Below are 22,157 nucleotides of genomic sequence, written 5' to 3'. Positions count from 1 at the left end.
AATGTCCTGGTGTTACATTACACCAACAATTATGCTCTAGGGCAACATCTGATGTCCTCAGCATTCACATTGCCTGTCACTTACTGATGTGCTTTTGCTTCTCCATTATCTTCAAAGGCTTTTCATTCAGGACCTCAAATAGGATTTCCAAATTTGTGATCTGTCCTCTGCACATCCACATTCAACCCATAGAAACATTTCCAAACCTTCCATTACTTACATCAGCTATGCAACTCATTAGCTGTTTAAGAAGAGTGAGTAGATGACTGTTACAGATATGCCATGATTGGCTATTCTTTCATTCATGCTAATGAAATGGCACTCCCCCAAAACTACACACTACTTCCATCTCATTAGAGGACCATAAACAAAATAGAGAATTGTGCTACTTTTCAACAAAATAATAAATATGGTTACAGTTATTTCTTTGCAGTGAGTTTGGATTGCATTTCTTTTTAGTTCTTGGATTATTTAGGTATCTGCCATTCTGCAAATCCTAGGATTATAACCTGTATTTATAGTTTCTTTTCTGTTCCAGGTAATAAGGAACATCAACACATTTGCTAGAACAAAGACCATTGCTCAGGGCTTTCTAGATATAGCTCTATTTACTGCAAATGCATCACAGATGAAGCATCTCCTGCAACAAGGCCCGGAACTACAGTTTTACTATTTCCTATTTGTTCTATTGGTATGTATGTGAAATACCCTTTGCTATACAATGTGAGCACAGGCCCCAGTGTTTAGGATGTACAACTAGCAAAAACAAGATTTTTTTTTTGCAAATTATTGAATTCAACATTACATCATAAGAACCCATATTTGTGGCAATACCTTAGATTTTGTTAACCAAAATCATTTTACTTTCAAATCTCTCATAGCAACTTGTTAAAATGAATTCAGTAAAATCTGTCATTTGTAGGATAGAACCAGAAAATTAATTATCAAGCTGCTGCATTAGTGTGAAGACAAAAGTATCTGAATAATGCCCTTCACAGAAAGGAAGTGGCCACCCTTGGCTTTTCAGATCTACACATGACTTCAGACCTCATGCTGAATGTCTAATCCCATCTGCATTGCTAGAAAATTTCATTCAATTACTATGGCACCAATGAATGGGAAATTAATACAGCCCTGTCAGTACTAACAGCACTCACAAACAATTTTTTTAAGGAAATTTGATTAAGTTCTATTTGCTAAGACTCAGTTTAAATAACCTGTCAGTGATCACCTTCGTAGATTGGGTAGTTTGAAGAAGTAAGGGTGCAGTTATTCAATATTTGGTGAGCAACCTCTTAAAAATGTCTTAATTTGTCAAATAAGACTACACACATCTTCTTAAACTGTTTACTTGCAAGAAATGTGCAGGCAGAGAAGCAAGATTAATTCTAAAATTAAACAGTGATATATTTAAAAATGCTACAAGAATATGTAACAAAAATAAGTGTAGGTATATATCAATGATAAATTGTTTTATATTTAGAGTAATTCATGTTAAAAATATGGGGTTTTGTATATTGCCATATGTACAAATTGTGTCAAATGTTAACATTTATTGTTTTACAGTGCATCTCTATCATACTTCAGTTGATTGTTGCAGCCCTGTTAATTTATAAAGGATCAAAGAACATAGAATGTGATGATCCTGAGCGAAAGCTCAGTGACAGGTATATTAGTTCTTATCATATATATGCAGCTTGAAGATTTATCTTGTCTTTCATTTGTTAGCTCGTCTATTAAGATTTAACTTAAAGCAGACAAAAGAGTTCTTCTGTAAGTGCATGCTCATGGAATAACTAAATAAAAACACAGGGGTAAAATTGAGTTACAAAAGTGCAGTTCCCCCAATACTACCTAACGAACACTAAAGATCATAAAATTTGAAAAGTTATGAGCAGAGCAAATCAGTTCTTTGCTTCTTTTGCACTGGTTTAAGAAAATTCATAATGAAAGGTAATCCTGCCCACAGAACTAGCCATGCCCACCAAACTAACCACACCTACAAATCAAATGAATGAGCACAACGAATTTTTGCTAATTGTGCCAATTTGCGGGCTTCCAAGGAGACTCATCATATCAAGTTATATTTTAGACAGGAGATTACTCAAAAGATTTTTTTAACTTCAGTATTGAAACAACTTAATTTGCAAATCAGCTGCCTACTGCACTCCACAGCATCAAGGAAATGGTTTATCAAGTCCTTTTTTTAAAAAAGTTGCTATCGCTTATTTAAAATCTAGTTACTAACATTAGCCAGTGGATTGGACTTGCTCAAAATCTTTTTTGGGTGTCAAACTCCTTTTTAGCTCCATTAATAAAACTGAAACAGGGACCATGCTTATGCACCTTAAGGACAACTTCTAATTCAAGAAGAACAAAAGAGCTACATTTGAAACAAATGTCCAATTGCACTGAACTTTATGGCAAGGTTATGCTTTTGATTATGCAAATAAGTTTGAATAGAAACTTGAACTATAACTTAATTTTGGAGCAGCAATGCAATTTTGACAAGATTGTTAATCGCACCCAAAGTGAAGAGTTGGGCTATAATTCTTATTGACAGGATCAAACATTCTCCTCATAGTTCCACCAGCTAAGTGATAAAGGAGCAAAAAGAACTGATGCATCTAAAATGTACAAAATGATGAAAATTTTCCAGCTTGTAAAGCATATTGCCAATATTTCATCACAATACAGATCTTGTAAAAATGGAAACAGACTTTCAAATAACCCTATAAATATCATGCCAGTATTTTTTTAATTTCCATAACTAACATTTTGATTCAAAACAGTGATTTCTGTCAATCATTGTTCCAATGTTTTCTAAAATGCTCATGGTGCTTTCCCCAAAATGTTGTTCATTAATTGGTGTCTTTCTCTTAAGCAGAAATAATAATACTTAACACAAAATGTGATTTCTAGCCATAAAAGTAAAACAAAAATACTATGATTTAATTCATTTTATTTTCTTTGTTCTTAGTTGGGCACTACAACAGTCATCGAGGACAAACTGTACAAGAAATGTTTGCACTTGCAACCTTACTCATTGCACATAAGCAATCAAATCAGAAGTTTTAAACTTATTTTGATAAGATTTAGTCCATGCTGCACATTCCACTTGTTTTACTTTGCTTCAAAAGGATATTTTATAACTGGGCTAAAAGCATAAGATTAATATTTCAGAGAGATTGGAGCAAAGAGTGATGTTATTTATGTGATCTCTCTTCAACATTCAGTGACCTCCATTGAGGTCAAAATCGAGTTTGTGAAAAAACTCTTTATGATTTTTACATTGTCCACAGTAGGAAGAGAAACTACATGCTCATCAAGAATGACTGCTACTGACCTGGAAGGGAAATGGATTAGAAATCTGAAGTGAAATTGCCTAGGCTCAGAAATATTGTACATAACCACAGTGAATGACAGTCTGGAGTAGGAAAATAATCTTTTCGGCTCTGTGGAATGTTGTCATCTGGATCAGAAAGAAAACCTATCTGGTCAACAGTCAAAAGCTATATTTAACTGAGGGAGAGTTGTATGTAACAGTAAGCTAAGACTGCCAGGGATAAGAAAACGAAATAATGAGTATTGAACATCATTTTGGTCATATAAACTATAGGTTATTTTATTACTTACTTTTTTCAATGTTTTAATTGTACAAGTATGGCTGGTTTTAATGTACTTTATTGTTAATTGAAAAGAAAGGATACAGCATCTAGCCATATAAGATGATAGTTAGGGACACAGCTGTGTGCTGTTCTGGTCACTCTATTACAGGAGGGATGTGAATGCACTAGAGAGGGAGTGGACGAGATTCACCAGGATGTTGCCTGAGATGGGGCATTTCAGCTGTGAAGAGACTAGACATGCTGGGTTGTTCACCTAAGTGTAGAAAATACTGTGAAGGGAGCAGCATTTCCTCTAAGTTGCAATGTTCCACACAATGGCAATTGATGTGCTGACATGGATTACAGTATTGACTTCTGTTTCCAGAAGTCATTGCAATGCATGGACCTCAGAGGTTTGTAAAGAGGAATGAAAGATCAGGGGGAACATGGGAGTCCTGACTGAGACGTATAAAATTATGAGGTTCACAGCTAGGTAGATAGAAATAAACATTTCCCCTTAGTAGAGGGATCAATAAGCAGCGACTATAGATTTAATGTAAAAATTGGAAGTTGGAATGATTTTAGGAAAGAATCCTTTCACCCAGAAGATTGTGGGTATTTGGAATTTACTGTCTGAAGGGGTAGTTGAGTCTGGAGCCATCACAACATTTAAAAAGTCTAGTGATCATAATTCTATTTGTTTCAAAATGGTTATGGAAAAGGATAAGCCATCCATAAAAATTAAAGCTTTTAATTGAAATAAGAAAAATGTTAATGGTATGAGACAAGAACTTTTAAAAATTGATTGAAGTAGGCTGTTCGCAGGTAAAGGGATATCTGATAAATAGGAGGCATTCAAATGTGTGATAATGAGAGTTCAGAGTCATTACGTACCTGTTAGAATTAAAGGTGTGGCTGGTAGGATTAGGAGCAATGGATGAATAAAGATATTGAGGTTCCAGTAAAGAATAAAAAAGAATCATACATTAAATATAGACAACTGGGTCCAAATGAATCTCCTGTACAGTATAAAGAATCTAGGGGCATTCTTAAGAGGGAGATGAGGAAGACAAAAAGAGGATATGAGATAGCCTTGGTAAATATAGTTAAGGATAATCCAAAGAGATTCTACAAGTACACTAATAACAAGAGAACAACTAGAGAGAGGTAGGGCCCCTTAAAGATCAAAGTGGTCATCTTTGTGTTGAACCTCAGGAGATGGGAGAGATATTAAATAATATTTCATGTCACTTTTTACTGTGGAGAAAGAAATGGAGGCTAGGGAACTCAGAGAAATAATTATTAATGTTTTGAAAACAGTTCATAGTACAGAAGAGGAAGTGCTGAAGGTCTTAGAAAATATAACAGTTGATAAATATCTGGGACCTGATCTAGTGTATCCCAGGACTTTGTGGGGCACCTTGAAGAAATATTTGTATCATCTGTGAATACGTGTGAGGTGCCAAATGACTGGAGAGTGGCTAATGTTGTGCTTTTCCTTAAGAAGGGATGTAAGATGAAGCCTGAGAACTGTAGACCTGTGAGTCTGACTTTGGTGGTGGGTAGTTTGTTGGAGGTGATACTGAAAGGTAGAAGTTATATGCATTTCGAGAGGCAAGGAATGATTAGGGATAGTCAGCATGGTTTCCTGCAAGAGAAATTGTGTCTTATAAACTTGATTGAGATTTTTGAGGAAGTAACCAGGAAGATTAATGAGGGCAGAGTGGTAGACGTTGTTTATTTGGATTTTAGTTAAGCCTTTGTCTTCATTGCTCGGATCTTTAAGGATAGGAGTTGGGACATTATGTTGAGGTTGTACAGGACATTGGTCAGGCCTGTTCTGGAGTACGATGTCCAGTTCTAATCACACTGTTATAGGAAGGATATTATTAAGCTGGAGAAGGTTCAAAAGAAATTTACCAGGGTGTTGCTGGGAATGGAAAGTTTGAGTTAAAAGCACAGGCTGAATAGGCTGGGACTTTTTTCACTGGAGCATAGGGGTTTGAGAGGTGACCTTATGCAAGTTTACAAAATCATGGAAGTAATAGATAAGGTGAATGGCAGATGTCTTTTCCCTAGGATGGGGGATTTCAAGACTAAAGGGCATACTTTTAAGGTGAGAAAGAAAGATTTCAAAAGGACTCGAGGGGCAACTTTTTTTACACGGAGAGTGGTTCGAGTGTGGAATGAAGTTGTGGATGTGGGTATAATTACAATGTTTAAAAGACATTTGGATAAGTTCATGAATAAGAAATAGTTGGAGTAATATGGGCCAAGCGCAGGCAGGTGGAACTAGTTTAGTTTGAGATTATGATCAGCATAGACTTGTTACACCGAAAGGTCTGTTTGTGTGCTATATGACTCTATGACTCTAAGTATTTAGATGATATATTGAAGTGCTACAGGATCAAGGCTTCTGGCCAAATATTGGAAAATGGGACAACAGCAGATAGATTCTTGCTGACAGGCATGGGCATAATAGGCCAAAGGGCATCTTTCTGCGCTGTAAAACTCTATGACAATCTAGTATACAATGCTAAAGGGAATGACCGCAGTATTTACATGAAATTTAGGAGCAGTTGCAGGTGATCCAACTCTGTTGCAGATCTGGGCACCACACCTTATGAAGGATATATTGATCTTGGAGAGAGAACAATATAGGTTTACAAGAATGATACCTGGACTTCAGGGGTTATGAGGAGAGATTATACAAATTGGGCCTGTTTTTTCTCTACAATTTAGAAGGTTGAGGGTTTATCTGATCAAAGTCTTCAAGATATTGATATGAAAAGGCAAGCCAAAAAAAAGTAAATTATTTCCACTGGTTCTAGAACAAGGGGATCATAGTCTGAGAATAAGGTCAGAACTAGGTTCAGGAGAGATGTTTGGAAGCACTTCTGCACACAAAGGGTAGTAGATGTTTGGAACTCTTTTCGACAAATTGCAGTGAATGTTGGGTCAGTTGTTAATTTTAAATCTGAGATTTTTTTTGTTAAGCTAACGTATGAAGGGATAAGGGGCCAAAGGCAGGTATATGTAGTTAGGCCACAGAGCAGCCAGGGCCTCATGAATGGTGGAACAGGCTTGAGGGGCTGAATGGTCTAATACTATTCTTATATTCCTTTGCAATGCATTCGCTCCTTTGAAAAGATTCTCTGTCTGAAAAACAGTCTGATTTATATGTTTAGATGTCTGTCAGGTGGGGAATACTCCAGTAAAAGGCAGTGTTCAGCTGTTGTTGAACTGTACCCACAGGAAAATGGAATGTGAGGTGGAGTAGAGTAGCATGGGTGGGAATGCTAGTGTGCTAAGCACAGAATCAGAAAGAGAGTGGAGGTCAAGGGGAAATCAGGGGCTAGGAGGGTGATGAAAGGAAGGGATAGAGGGAGGTAGTGGCAGGTTGCTCACATATTGACTGGTTGGATCAGCTCCTCCTGATCTACAACTAAGGTACTAGCCTGATGGATTCAAACTTTTCACCTACTTTTATCTGTTGATTCACCCAAGGCCCAAGAAGACTGGCCAAAGTAAGTTAAAAATAGAAATTCTGTTTAAAGAAATGCATGAAACCTCTTTAAAAGGTTTCAGTGATTGACCTGTCTCCTGAGAGTAAATTGATCATCAAGTCTCATGCTGCCTCTGCTAAATCTGCACAAGTTCAAGGTGATTATGTCCCAATTTCAGATTTTTACTGCTTTAACTGCCCTTCCAACCCAAACAACCCCATTATTTTTCTAAATTATGCAATAATTTTTGATTTCATTGAATGTCAGTGTTATGCCTTTGAAAGAGTTGAGTTAGGACAGCTTATGACAACTCCCACTGAAAATTCAGTGACAAATAAGTGATACAATACAAATGAGTTCCCAAATTTGGTCCAATAAACTTAGTATCCATTATTGTTTTATTTGTTTTTGTAACCTCAATGATTTAAAATAAAGGTCTACTGAGCAATTAGTTAATTTTGTCTCTGCATGTTACATACTTATACGGCCAAGAAAATCCAGTCACTAGATCATTGGAAATCTTACGTGTGGAATCCTGTGGAAATCTTGACATACAGACCTCCATGAGAATAGCCCAGGATTTTCAACTACTGGTCAACAATTCTCCTGGCAAAGCAATTCTCCCGAGTTGCAAAGCAACAACTGGCATATGACCATTAGAAAAGTAACAACTGCCCCTTGAGATGAATTTGCATCTTCCATTTCAATCAACACTAGACACCTACTCTATACAGGCATAATTTATGTTCTGCAGAAGTGAGCTATAAAATAGGAACATTAAAAACGGAATAGCCCAATCAGCCAATCAAGCCTTCATTCAAAATGATCATTGTTGATTGAACACTTAATGGCTTTTTAAAAACACCCAATCTCCAAAGCCCTGTACTCACCAACATTTTTAGATTGTACCCTTGGTTCTAGACTCTGTAACCAGGAAAACATCTTGCCTGCATCTATCCTGTCCATCCACTTAAGTATTTTGTACATTTCCATGAGATCACCTCTCATTCTTCAAAACTCCGGAGAATATAAGCCCAGTAATAATGGAAAGTAGTGAACATCACATCATTACATCATACAACATGTCCACCCGTTTTAAGGTGGACTTTTCAGGAAATGGGCAAAAATAATGTAAACCTATGAATTAGTGAGAATGTGAACAATTACAGATCTCACACATATCCTGGTGCAGTATACCTTGGACACTGGAAACTAAAAGGCACTGTGTAGTTAATTTTTGAACTAAGATCAATTAAAAACCTTTTCTAAAGGATGTTGATGCATATTATGCAATAAGAAAATTACTTCCAGTCACCAGCATATTATTTCACACCAGAAAGTTCTTGGATTCCATTCAAATATCAGAGAGAAGCAGAGAAAGAGAATAAGGGAGTTCAGTTGATTCAAAGCAGCTCTTTTACATTGGCCAAATGCCAGTAAGACTTTTGGTATTAATGTATTCACATAGTAATTATTTTATCATCATGATAGAATTTTCCTGCAATTTTCAGTTAACTAGGTAGCCAGTTACATCTCCTGAATTTTTACTGCTTTGTTTAGACATGCAAATGTTTTAACTGTGGTCTCAGCATAAAGCTACAGTTTCACTCCAGGGTGTTTGTAAAACAATTGCTTTGTTAATGGAGCATAGCATACAAAATCTTGCAAATGGCTGCACTAGATATCCTTTCAATTGTGTCAGAAATTAAATTATTTACTAAATGAAGCTGATAGAAGTTCTGCCAATTTAAATTAGATTCAGAAGATAGACCTGATTTAATATTTTAGTGATGCCACTAAACTGTTTTGGAACCTCAATGCATGAACAAGTGTAACAGTATGTGCTTAATCACATTAAGTAATGACATTATTTGTTGACTTATTGATTTATTTATTGTTGTGACATTGCTATAGTTTTACAGCTTTTGTGGGTTGAGCAAGTTTTAATTGAACATATTAGAGGAGAATCTCTTATTTGTAGTAAAATCATGAATATATGAAAATATATTCTGCAATTTCACTGAATGACTTACCCCATTGTGCACTTCCAAATGTAACCTGATCTCTGCTCATAATCATTATCACCAAAGTGTTTAAACCATCTGCTATTTGTATTAGGCAATTTCTGAGGTTGAATATGGCAAGACACTTATGAACAGTTAATGTGTGGTTTTCCTGCCCTCCTTCTGATTCCATGCCATGTATGAGCCAAATACTGTAAGGGGTTTGCCCTTGGATCTCCATGGATCTTTGGGTTTGCAATGGTTCATTGGCAGGCAACAGTGCCATGTTTTCTGGTATCACTTGTCCTCAAGTGCAACCAAGCAGTGATCCAGAAAGTTAGGTGGGAAACTACCCTCTCTCTCCCTCTCTCTCTCACACCTCACTTACATGTCTCAGAGGGGACTACAGCTGTTCCAAGCACAGACCAAGCTCCAGCCTCGCAAATCCTGGGGTGACATCAAAGGATAAAGATTCAGTGATAACAATTTCCACCCCTCTTTTTACTAATCAGTGTCTCTGATGTTAAGCAATCCCAAGCCACGGGTTGGGAAAATCAATCTTATAATCCCCAGATATTCTCTCCCAACAACGTCGCTGAACCCCAAAAAGCACAATTTCATGCAACAGCAGATCTGTTTCCAACTATGTATTCCTCTTTGTGAGACTAGTAATTTCATATTTTTGTTGATGATTGGGTTGAGACTGCTAGTGGCCACAGCTGGTGACAGGTTCCTGAGAGCAAAATTGAGATAGTCATCGAAAGCCTCATTGACCAACCTCCAAATGATTGTGTGGTGGTAGTTGTGGAGATAATCATGACCCCCAATGGCATTGCCAGTGGACCCACCACTGGGTGTATCAGTAATACATGCAAATCTTAATTTAAATGTCCTAATGTTGGTTCTCATTACAGTGGATTATCACTCCATATTTATAAGTAGCAGATCTGGGCTTTCACATGTAAGCACCAAGCTGGCAGTCAACGTGAAAAAGTCATCGTGTCTTCCACCATGACCTTGGTGTATTTGATTCCTGACTCTTTCCTCTTTGTTTTCAGAGTACATCTACTGAATAATATTGTGACCGGTTTGATCCTGGTGATCACAGCTGTCAATATTTTCATCACTTCATTCTGGTTCAGTCCTTCCCAGTCCAAGCTGGAGGAGCAACGCCTCGGTCAAGTTGTTACCTGCACCAACTGTTGACCAGCGTCTACACACACACAGAGTAAAACCGGCTGCAGAAAAATAAAGAAGAACTGGACAAGTCAGCCGCTCCATCACCTCGCTCTTTTGTTTAGGCATCTTACCATCAGCAGTATGTGGATTTCGGTCTCTGTTGGTGATTGAGAGACAGACGCACACAAACACACACACACTCTCTCTGACAGTGTTGTCCAGGGTGCCGACAATACCGCTGTTAGTTTTATACTCTACACTCCAGAACAGTTAAAAATGTCGAGCAACGGACGCCGTCTCCTTCGGGATGAGAAATCCGCGGGATTTTTGCAGTGGTGGCTTGACTCAGAGCTCTGGGGACATAAAACGATGTTCACGTTAATTATCAAACTGAACCACTCTCAAATGTCACCGTTAAAAGGATGCGGATTCCAACAGGTTAAATCTCAAGAGTTGGTTACAGCCTCTCGAAGTCTTAAATAAAACCCAGAAGTGTGGAATGCTGGAAGTCTGAAACAAAAACAGAAATAGCTGGAGAAACTCGGTAAGTGTGGCAGCATGTACGCAGTGAAAGCAGAATGCAGGTTTCTGGGTATCCACCTGATCAAATTTCTGATGAAGAGTCATCGGACCCGAAACGTTGACTCTGCTTTCTCCCCACCGGCACCAAACCTGCTGTGTTTCGCCAGCTATTTCTGTCTTTGCCTCTCGACTTCTTCACTTGTTATTTTTTTGACGGGTTTGGGATGGAATATAGTGAGAGATTAAATTTGGAAGTATATTTGAAATGTTGCAGACTCTCTTTAGTTTAATCCATCTGCCAATGTATTCGGTTGGCCACAGATGGGCGGATAACACGCGTCCAAAAAGCGAATTTACTCTCAAACCACTGCATGCTGGAAATATCGGAGACTGAAATTAAATGCTTGCAGACAGCGAATTCGGCACCGGAACATCCAACAACGTCCCGTTCAAGATCATTGCCCTGCAGAAATTCTCTCTTCAGATGCTGTCTGATCTGCTGAGAATTTACCAACAGTTTCTGTTCTGATTTTATTGTCGAGTTTATTGGCTCCTGTGATTTCAAATGGAAGTGTTCCTCTCGAGAAATTACATTTAAAGCCCTCCAAAACGACAGAGGAGCAAAACGCTGCTGATGCTGGCGATTTGAAATAAAAACTGAAAATGCTGGAGAAACTCAGCAGGTTGGGCAGCATCTGTTGAGAGATAAACATTTCAAGTCTTGGTCGGAATTTTGACACTGAAGAAGGTTTTGAAGAAAAGTCATCTTGGATTCCAAACGTTATATGTGTTTCTGTCTCTAACTGACTTTACTGAGTTTCTCCAGCATTTTCTGACTTTGTTCCTTTAACTCCTGCCAGGGATTATATCTGACGTAGATGTGAGTTTTACAACGATCTTTTAAAAAAACACAAAAATTCTTATGGAAGGATGTTTAGTTGCATAATTCTCATTTCATTGATCAGTGGCAGCAATCCCCGGGTTAATACTGAAATAACAGGCCTCTTCCGTACAGCCTCCCTGCAGGTATCAGTTCCACGCCTGCTTGTCACGCGTTGCTTGAGAACCGCTTTTAGTCTGAGCTGAAATAAAAGCAGAAAATATTGGAAATACGCAGCAGTTCTGATAGTATCTGTGGAGAGAGATGAGCAAGTCTAATATTATCATTGTTCAAAGCGTGTTTCCCAATCAGCAATGCATCAACACACAGGGAAAGTGCAGCTACATCAGAAAGTCATTGATGCAAGCTTGTGGCAAGATGAAAATGGAGCTCTTTCCAACCGAATAAACCCTCGACGTTAGATCCAGAAATTTGTCGATGTTCCCGCATGATGACGGGGCTGACATTTATGAGATTATTCGACCATATGAGAAGTTTGAGCCAGATACCTGGCTCACTGCAAATTAATCGCATTTTGCTTTTGCTTCCAGATTTTATTTTGTTTTCAGACCTTTGATACAAATGAGAAAGGGCGCTACAAATAATGTCCGGTCTAAATGGGAGGTTGATGGCGGCGCACGCTGCATTACTAAATTTGCTATGGGATGATTAACAGGCGACAAGTTTTACACTATGTGGGTAGGTTAGTATTGCTGTTTGGCGAGTGTGCCTAGGCCATATACTAATATTATGGAACATGGTCGAGGGCAAGTCTAAGAAGGTAAGTCTTTAAAAAAAATAAATGATTGTCACAGACTTTGACAGTGTAGACGGTGGCTATTTGGCCCATCGTGTCTGCTGCTGCTTTTCAAATGGGCCAAATGATTGTATCAAGATGATGTGGTTTGTATTCGACCAGGTCACCAAAGAAAGCAGTACTTTAGCAGCTTCCAACTTGAAGCAGCATTTAAACCAGATCATCTAACTGAGAAAGAATTATTTAGTGTCCTAGAAAAAAATGTCCAAAGTCTGCTCAGGCAGACTCCACACAGGGGCTGGAGGGGGTGAAAGAGAATTTCTTAATTAGTGCTGTGCACGGATTTCAGACAGAATATAGTTGTCCCTTAACATTACTGAGGAAAATAAAAGTCTGATTGCAATTCCACTCTCTTAATCCTCGCAACAAAATTCATTTCGGATTAAAATAGGATCCCTGGCTTTTAGTTATGATCCCCAGGGGGCTATCTGATTACAGGATTCCCAAAGCATCATAATTTGAAGTTGTACCTCTGCTAGCAACAATGTGTGATTCCACACCACCATCCCGCCCCAACCCTTCCCTCCCCTCCCACGGTGTCTGGGAGGTGGTACATGCTGAAGGTGGTGCCCCACTCGGGACATATGGCGCAAGCTACAGAATCGGCAACTCGGGTTTTTGGGGGGTTGCTCGCTACTCGATCCACTACGCGAGACGTCAGTTGTATCCATCGTGCCGACAGGTTGAGGAGGCTGTTGATGTGGGAGCCGGTGGAGCACGTCTCTGTTGTTTCCCTCTTGCTGCCTGTTGGCTGAGATTTCCGTGCCCTGTGTTTGGTGCTGGTGCTGTGTGGAAACGCACGGTGCTCCCACTCCTGCTGCTGTTGTCCTGTTGGAGATGTCCGGGAGCCTTTCCTGTCGCTAATTCATCCAGTCACCAAGACCCGAGTGCTGTGCACCCACAGAAGCCTGGAGGAGACGCGTCTCTGTCGCTGAGCTCTGCCCCAGGGGAGGTTGTGGAGGGGGGGGAGGGGGTTGCTGTGTGGATCAGAGACCACACGGGAATGGGTGCGAGGCAGTCCGGTTCGGTATGATTACTCTGCCCCATCCGTGCAGCCACTCTCTCAGCGTGCGGGAATAACCGGAGCTTCTGATCAGCCCCAGTCCGAGCATGTATTCAAGCAAGACGTGTTTGTGAGACGGAGCATCTTGGTCATATACCGGAGGCTGCTCTCTCCAGCCCGGAGGAAAGAACAAGATCAAGTGCGATCAAGTGCGATCAAGTGGTTGATCCCGTTCCCCGCTCTCCGCCAGCACCAAGCCTGCTGTTGTACAGTGAGAACCTTGGAGAGGGAGATCTGAGGCGCTGGAACTGGGATGGGATCGCAGCGCTCCAGAGAGCCCGAGATCTAACATTGCCTGGCGTCTGTTCCGTCCATTCCAACTCTCTATGAAATGGAAAATCGCGGGATCGCCAATATTCTCTATTACTTGATGCTAAACGCACCGCTTTTGCTCTGTGTTAACGGTGAGTAACTGAGACAGCATCTCCTTCACTGGAGAGATCGGTGAGTATCATTCGCTTTGCTCGGGCTAAAGCCACGGGAACCTATAGCCTGGGAAGAAAACGAGTGGAAACGACATCCGACTAAATTCTCCCAGCGACCAGCAAAGTGTTGGCTGTACGTTATACAGAATTATGGATTTCAAGTCTGATTGAACTGGGAAATGTAAATACTAGCGACAACCTCAAAACGCAGTCATTCAACATGCTTGTACTTTGAAGAGTTGCAGTTCTGTTTGTTCGAATTAATTGAATGGAAATGTTTAAATATTCCGGCCGTGCATCACGCATTTTAGAAACATTCCATCGTAATTTAGAGTTGCATTCAGGGACAATATTGGAGCGAGTGGAGGGTTTTGAGTAGAATCATAGTCATACAACATGGACCTGGCCTATATCCCTCCAAACACTTCTTATTCATGTATTTACCCAAATGTCTTTTATTGTTGTAACTGTACCCGCATTCACCACTTCCTCTGGAAGTTCATTCCATATACAAACCATTCTTGCTTGAATGTTTCTCATTCAAAGCGATATAATGTGGATGATTTTAAAATGTAGATCGTGTGAGAAAGAAGATATCTAATGGAGACTGGCTGAAACCTTTCATACCTGTTGTAAACAAAGTCAAATTATGACTTTTTACATAAGAATTTAAACGATGTAGGCTATCCTCCAAATCTCTACCGTGCACTTAACTGAGGGGAAACTACACCAAGACTTCTTTTGTTTATTGACCGTCGCTTTATACTGTTACCCCGTTTCTTTTTCTGACAGCAAAATTTCTTGAAGTACCCCAGGATGTGATTGCTAAAGAAGGCGATGACATTGAGATGTCTTGCGCGTTCCGAGCCAGTGGGGCCACCTCGTATTCGCTGGAGATCCAGTGGTGGTACCTGAAGCAATACCCCAGGGAGCTGGCACACGAGTTGGCACGCGGTGGCCAGGGAAACAGGCCCAAGGTAAGGACGAGACTGGAGCATGGGGAACGTGGGCAAAATGAAGACATTCACCTCCGAGGCATTTACGGAAGCGCTCACAACTGCACTGAACTGAAGAAATCCCTTTATCACAATGCAGTGACAATGCATTGACCGTTAATGATGAGGTGGAGTGGGGGGGCGGGCTGTGGGAGGAATAAAATAAGCCCATATGCAGAGCGTCAGCAAACATCTCTAATATAGCTCGCAACAGTTAAAGAGAAAGGCACCCGGAAAGCTTATGGTAGAAATCTTCCTCTCAAAAAGAAATAGTACATTTCAAAGTAAGAACAAAAGTTAAGTCCAACCACTGCTGATAAAGAGGCATTAAACGCTGCAGACTCCACGGAAGCTCACTCTGGGTCAAGGTCTGAGGTGAGAATGCATATAAGTGCCCCAGAGTGAAAATACATTGTCACGATATTTAGCAAATGTAAGTGCTAATAACTGGCCAGGAGTTTCAAGTATAGGGTTCCTTGAAGAAAATCGAGCTAGCTGAAAATGTGTTTGGTTTCATCAATATATAGGAGCAGGATTTGTGTTAGGATTTCAAACCCAATGCGGGCACAAGGTTATGATGCTAACTGCCACAAGCGGTTAATGCGTGGAGTCGAATGCAGAATCCTTCGTGTGGGTGAACAGAAAGTCCGGGCTAACCGGGCTAAAAAGCAGGCCAGCCCTTTGGATTGAACCTAGTGGTTTGAAGGAACGGGTGAGGGCAGATATGTCACCGACCCCATGTTGAAGGTATGGGGAGAGCAGGAGAATATCAGCACAGCCGCGATTAGCGCCAGAACCACAGTGGAATCATGTTTGAATGGGAATCTTAAGGTTTTTACTCCATCCCGTATCCTAGTGGTGTAAAGGCATTCTAAAGCTGTCTTCAAATCAGCCGAGCTTCCCGCATGATAAACTCCCAGCCAAGATGTCCGGAACAAAGTAGGTATAGACTGAGAAGCTGAACCTCTCCTTCATTCCGGGGTTGGTCCAAATGGTCTCTCTCCTTCGGATAAAATGACAGGGTACCAATTTTGCGGGTATTTTTGGGGCAGAGGAGTTCAACTGAAAGGCCCACATTTCTGTGACAGGACGTATTCATTTTGATCCCTCTCAGTTATTTCTCACTGATGAAGAACCTGTCACGTGTAGAAGTATCAAGCCCCCTCATAACTGCATTAAGCATTTGCAAACCGAGAAAATGGCAACGTTGGTTATGGCGCTGAAATACATCAATTATACTTTCCTAATTGTACCAATATTTTATTACGTGTAGTACAATTGAATATTCCAACGTGCTGGCTATCAGCAGCGTTAAAAGCATTATAATTACTGACAATACACAGACCTAACTCCAGATGTGGTTAAAACACGGGCTGAATCGGAACACAAGTTAAATGCATAACTTATGGCACAGGGCGAATTAAAGCATCAGCGGGTAAAAAAGGATCAAGATGAAGAAATGACATTCCACTCTTGCTTCTAATAATCTTTCCCTCCTGCTTATGTCTGTCAGAAAGATTTGACTTTCAGTTCTGATTTCTTAGCCTGGAGGATTTAATGCAATTTCTTTACTTTTTCCAGGTACCAGTAAACAAAGATGCCACAAAAATCAGCGTAAGTTCTGTTTTCCACTACGCTACGTGCTATTAATCAACAAGTTCCAGTTAGTAATCCTAATGTGAAGCATTGCTTGCCGTAAAATATGGTGGGGGCGAACAAGCCACACTGGCGACGCTCATACGCTGCTCGGTACTTGGAAACATACTGGATTCACTTATTTACAGAATCCCTGCGTACAAAGTGCCCGGGAGAAACAACAGCGACGTAGAGAAAGCTCATATCCTTACTTGTATTTCCTCATACATTTTACTATTTCATTTAATTAAATAATTAAACGATGGCATAATTCAACACAGTCAGTAATTATTTTGCACTGTTATTAAAACTATTCAACTTTTGTAAAAAGTATTTTAATGAAAAACATATCCTATATTTAGTTTCTCTTCCCTACAATGGATCATTAATAGTATTGCTGTGTAGCTTTAATTGTTGTTTTACTTTTTTGCTCTTCTCATTCTTCATGTTATTATCTATCCAGTTTATACTGTGTTTCAATTCTATTTCCGCTATTGAGACTGATCTTTTGCTCATGTGTTTGGAGCCCCTTTTTTCTGATACAGGCTTTTCTTGCCTGCAGACTGTCCGGGTGATGGGAAACGACATTTCGCATAAGCTGCGGCTCTCTGGTGTGAAGAAGGAGGATGAGGGTGTTTATGAATGCAGAGTGACCGACTTTATCGACGACGAAACTCAGGAACACAAAGCCCAGGCCACCTTACGGGTCTTAGCCCGCTACGGCCCGGAGATGCAAGCGGCCGAAGCTGTCTCCCACATTCAGAGTAACGGACCCCGCAGAGGCAGCGTGCGTTCCACCCCGGCACCGGGCTCAGACAAGAGGCGAGTGGCAGAAGCGAGTTACGGTAACGATACCACCTCTTCACCCAGCCCCGCCTCTGTCTCCCCACCCCCAGGCAACGCAGCCATGATCGGACAGCACACCTCCGGTAAGTTAGGTTACATTGCCACCATGTGGGCAGTCAGGAGCATGCATTGTCCTGCAGTGTGTTTGTGTGTACGCTAATCAAATTAATGCTGACAATTGACAAAACACTGTGCCGGAGATCTGAAATATGAATGGACAGACACAGCGGGTCTGTTAGCACCTATGGAGAAAAACACAGAGATAACGTATCAAGTCGGTGAATTTTCGTCACAAATCAATTAATAGCCGGGTTTCCAAATGAGTTCACGTATGAAGCTTGTTTTTATCATAAGCACAGAATGCCTCGCTAAATTCTGCTACCACGTCCGCAATTAATCAGAATGTATCTGAGCATATTCCACCGGTTTACTTAAGGAGGAGGCACTTGACGTTTTTAATTTTGTCTTTCACAACACCAGATCTTCACAGAATACCGCATTTCATGAAGTACTTTTGATGTGTGACCACAGAGTAATATATCAAACGTGCACAGGAAGAACCCCAAACGAGCAATGAATTGTTAATCTGTTCTAGGTATGTTGGTTAAGTGATAAATATTGCGCAGAGGGAGAGGGAATTCCCCTGTGCCAAGGGATCTTCTACATCCATTTGGGGGGCGTATTTGGTCTCAGTTTCAGAATTCAACTGAAAAATGTCATCTCTGACAGTGCAGCACTCCCATCAACACTGCAGTGATGGTGCCAGCCAAATTGTGTGCTGAAGTCTTTGGAATGAGACTTGAGCGCTGAAGTATTTGATTCAGAAGTAAAATTGCTACCATTGGGCCAGAACTGATACTTAAGCGCCTGTTTGGAATTTTGCCATTGATAAATTTATCAATTATTTCCAGACAATGATTTCAGCAATAAATGGATTTTTGCTTTGCAATTCAGTGCTAATAATTTCAATCACTGAATATTTGGAGACTTGTAGAAATTATGTTTTAAAATTTAATCAAATATATTTGTAGAAAACATCTGCATATGTTGAAATTCCTTAAGGAACTAGGACAAATGGATTTCTTTCCCCAATGACAAGAATGAGCCACATGGGTTTTTACAGCAATCCAGTGATGGTTACCATCACTGACTTTTATTCCTGATTGATTTCATTCAATTTAGTTTCTACAGTTGTGGTAGTAAGATTTGAACTTGTGTCAGTGGACTACTACTTCAGTAACATAGCCACTATACTACGCTTTAAGCGGTGTCGGAGGGGGGAGGAGGGAGGGGGGAGCCTTTTATGGTCATATAATTGCAGTTATCATGGAGAAGGGGCAGCATAGTTTGGAGCTACAGAGAGGCACTATATCAGGAAGATGCAGCACACCAAGTCTTCCCATTTCCCACCCCTATATCGCAACATATCCTGGAGAAGCAACAAAGATCTAATGAAAGCTATTCTGTTACGTATTTCAGCAAAGAAGCAACAAAGTATCACCGTCTGTTGCAAAAAGTCCTAAAGCCGTGATAAACTGTGTGTGTCTTGAATTGTCAATAGTTATGAAAGTGACCATCATCCTTCAGTGTTTACAGCACGGGATCATTGCAGGCAGCCACAGAGGATTTACGTGTTATCAACAAGCATGCATGACAGGCATGCATTGATCAGTTTACTGACATTCTGTGCACTAGAATAAGCCAATTCATTACCTTTGGCAACACAGCAGGACACAGTAAGACAAAGAGACACCAGTTTTGTTAAAACATTGGACCTAATCAATGGCACCCACATTTCTTTTACAGAAAACAAAATCAATCAAATCAAGAGGATCAGCAACTTTAATGCTTAATATGCACAAAGTTGGTACAATATTTATCTCCTTCATAATTCAGCCACCTCTAGCCTCACTAGGGAATATAATCAAAATAATGGATAGTTTGTGGATGACAACATCAACTCTCTGTTCCCTTGCTAACAATCCTGGTGATGGTGCGCACCAGGAGCAGTGGAGTTCCATAGCAAAGCACAGTGAGAGGGCCATCAGTTATACGAAGCATGGTGTTTGCGCTGCCTGATCAATAGTCTAGATCAGGTGTCAAAAATAGTCGTATCATAATGTGGCATTCGTAACTTTATATTTTAGAATGGGTAGGGCTTTGATACGTGTGATGACAAGACCCTTGCTCAATTGGAACAAGAAAAACATAGATCAGATTATCAATATTGGCAGCACCTAGAGGAATTCTCAGACAGAAGACAGATCACCTTTGAAGTCTTCGACGTTACACAGTTCAGCTTTAATGCTATAGCCTGAGTTCCTTCTTCCACAGGTATAGAAAGAGACATTCATAAAATTGTAGAATCATATAGTACAGAGGAGGCCATTTGGCCCATTAAGTCAGCACCAACAAAACTACTCTAAATCTACACTAGTCCTACCTTCCTGCAATTGGCCCATAGCATTGAATGTTATCATATTTCAAGTGCTCACCCAAGTACCTTTTAAAATTTGTGATGTCTCCACCTCAACTACCCTCCCAGAAAGTGTATTCCAGATTTCTACCACACTCTGGGTGAAAAGAAATTTCCTCAAATCCCATCTAAACTTCTTTCCTTTCATCTTAAAATTATATCCCCTGTTATTGACCCCATAACTAAGAGGACCAGATTTTTTTTTATCCACCCTGTCCGTTGTACTCTTATATACCTCAATCAGGTCCCCTGTCAGTCCTGATGAAGGGTCTAGGCCTGAAACGTCGATTCACCTGCTCCTCTGATGGTGCCTGACCTATTGTGTTGCTCCAGCTCCACACTGTATCAAATCTGACTTCAGCATCTGCAGTTCTTACTATTCTCTCTCAGCCTTTTCTGCTCTAAAGAAAATATCCAGCTTATCCAGCCCCTCTTCATAGCTAAAATGCTCCATCCTAGGCAACATCTTGATAAATCTCCTCTGTACCCCCACCAGTGCAATCATATGCTTCCTATAGCGCGGCGCCCAGAACTGCACACAGCACTCCAGCTGTGGCCTAATCAACATTGTGTACAGCTTCAACATAATCTCGCTGCACTTACAATTCAATCCATGACTGATAAAGGCAAGTGTCCCATATGTCTTCTTAACTACTCTATTAATCTGTCCTGCTGCCTTCATACAACTGTGGACAAGCACCGCAAGATGTTTGTGTTCCTCCAACCTTCCTAGTGTCCTGCCATTCATTGGCTACTTCCTTGTCTCTCAATTAATTCTCTCAATCCATTATCCATCCCAACACATCAACGGCCTTTGCCCTTACTATGCTAGTAAGTCAACACTAAATGTATGCATCCTTTCCTGTATGACTAGTATCCGTGAATGCGAAAGTACCGTTTCAACATTTAGTCTATTTTAGGATATTAGTTGAAAAGGAACACAATTGTGTAAATCTTTCCTACTAGTGCTTTTCCTCTATTCTGGTATTTGTGTTAAGTGCCACCTAAGTGATCACGCTCCCAGTGTTGTGTAGGCAACTGAGGTAGGCCTTGCCTCATGATGGTTTCTTCTAGATAGGTTGGTGTCAACTACCACATACCACCAGTGTCATTCATTAAGGAAGATAGTTTACAGGCCTGGCAATATCCTGTAATTCTGACTCAGGTGACTTGATCCTCTTTACTTTCTTCTTCATTACCTTCATACCTCTATGCCATCGATTTCTACGATAGATCTGCAAGAAAGAAGAGAAGACTTTAAAATGAGTGTGCATTACCCTTTTGGGATAAAGAGGTGGGAAGTTGTTCCAAGATACTGTCCACTTTGCTACCTTCCACAGTCAGATCTGAATGCTTCCTGATTTCCTGCTTCCTTTTATACATTCCTATATATTCCTTTTTCCTTTAAAGGAGTGCTCTGTCAATGATGAACATTATCCCCCAACTAGTCCTACAAGAATATTGAGTAAATGAGGTTAAAACTCAGCAGTAAAAACTGGTTTGGTAAGTGGCACAGGAGATATTACATAAGGAATTTGGGAAATATTAAGCTGATAACTTAAGATAAAGCAGAACCATCCTTAACCAAAAAGCATTGTCGATGACTAGTTATGTCCATGTTGATTCAAAGTGTTAGAATATGTTGGTGTCTGGGTAGGTTGTCTGATGTGTTACCCTGCAGAATCGTCTACTGTCTTACTGGTGAGAGAGTTGCCACTTATCATCAGTGTCATCTTTTCCTAGGTTACCTGGTGATGCCCATACCCACATCTGCTTCTTTTGCCTTAAAATCACCTATGTGAGAGTTGAAGACTTCAATTAAGTTCTGTGTTCTTTAGATTGGTGATAGAATCAGCTGATTTTTTGTCCATTTGTTGCTGTTGTCATACTTCTTGAGATATATAATAAAAATATTGTTAAAACTGGTAGTGAAGTCAAATGGCAGTGAAACGCTTATCCAGCTGTCCTGTAGACTGCTGCTGATGTATGGACATTATAGACCATCTTTGAAGAACTCATATGAGTTTCTGTGCATTTCAGTTGGGAGACAAAGCAGTGAGTACTTCCCCAAAGCCGAAATGCCAAATAAAAATTTCTTCCTATGTAGATATGAACTCCATTGGTTAAATGTGCCACAAAGAAATCATAAGGTTGATAATTTACTTTCCAAATTTACTTAAGTTCAACATAGTGTACAGAAAT

The 22,157-nt window shown here is 40.2% G+C and overlaps 2 protein-coding genes across 2 annotated transcripts in view; both read left to right on the top strand.

Moving 5' to 3' along the window:
• Window positions 1-10,323, top strand: part of LOC109912027 (ninjurin-1-like) — a 31,311-nt gene extending 20,988 nt beyond the window's left edge. The window contains exons 2-4 of the mRNA XM_020511405.2: window positions 539-691; window positions 1,567-1,667; window positions 10,176-10,323. Coding sequence (XP_020366994.1) covers window positions 539-691; window positions 1,567-1,667; window positions 10,176-10,323 — 402 coding nt within the window. The remainder of the gene's footprint in view (window positions 1-538; window positions 692-1,566; window positions 1,668-10,175) is intronic.
• Window positions 10,324-14,836: 4,513 nt separating this feature from the next.
• Window positions 14,837-22,157, top strand: part of vstm2b (V-set and transmembrane domain containing 2B) — a 49,403-nt gene continuing 42,082 nt past the window's right edge. The window contains exons 1-3 of the mRNA XM_048606060.1: window positions 14,837-14,980; window positions 16,580-16,612; window positions 17,196-17,562. Coding sequence (XP_048462017.1) covers window positions 14,852-14,980; window positions 16,580-16,612; window positions 17,196-17,562 — 529 coding nt within the window. The 5' untranslated portion in view covers window positions 14,837-14,851. The remainder of the gene's footprint in view (window positions 14,981-16,579; window positions 16,613-17,195; window positions 17,563-22,157) is intronic.

The sequence above is a fragment of the Rhincodon typus genome, chromosome 15 (assembly GCF_021869965.1).
Source record: "Rhincodon typus isolate 14 chromosome 15, sRhiTyp1.1, whole genome shotgun sequence".
Taxonomy (NCBI): domain Eukaryota; kingdom Metazoa; phylum Chordata; class Chondrichthyes; order Orectolobiformes; family Rhincodontidae; genus Rhincodon; species Rhincodon typus.
Note: the sequence above shows the minus strand (reverse complement) of the source record. Positions and strands in the feature narration are given on the sequence as shown.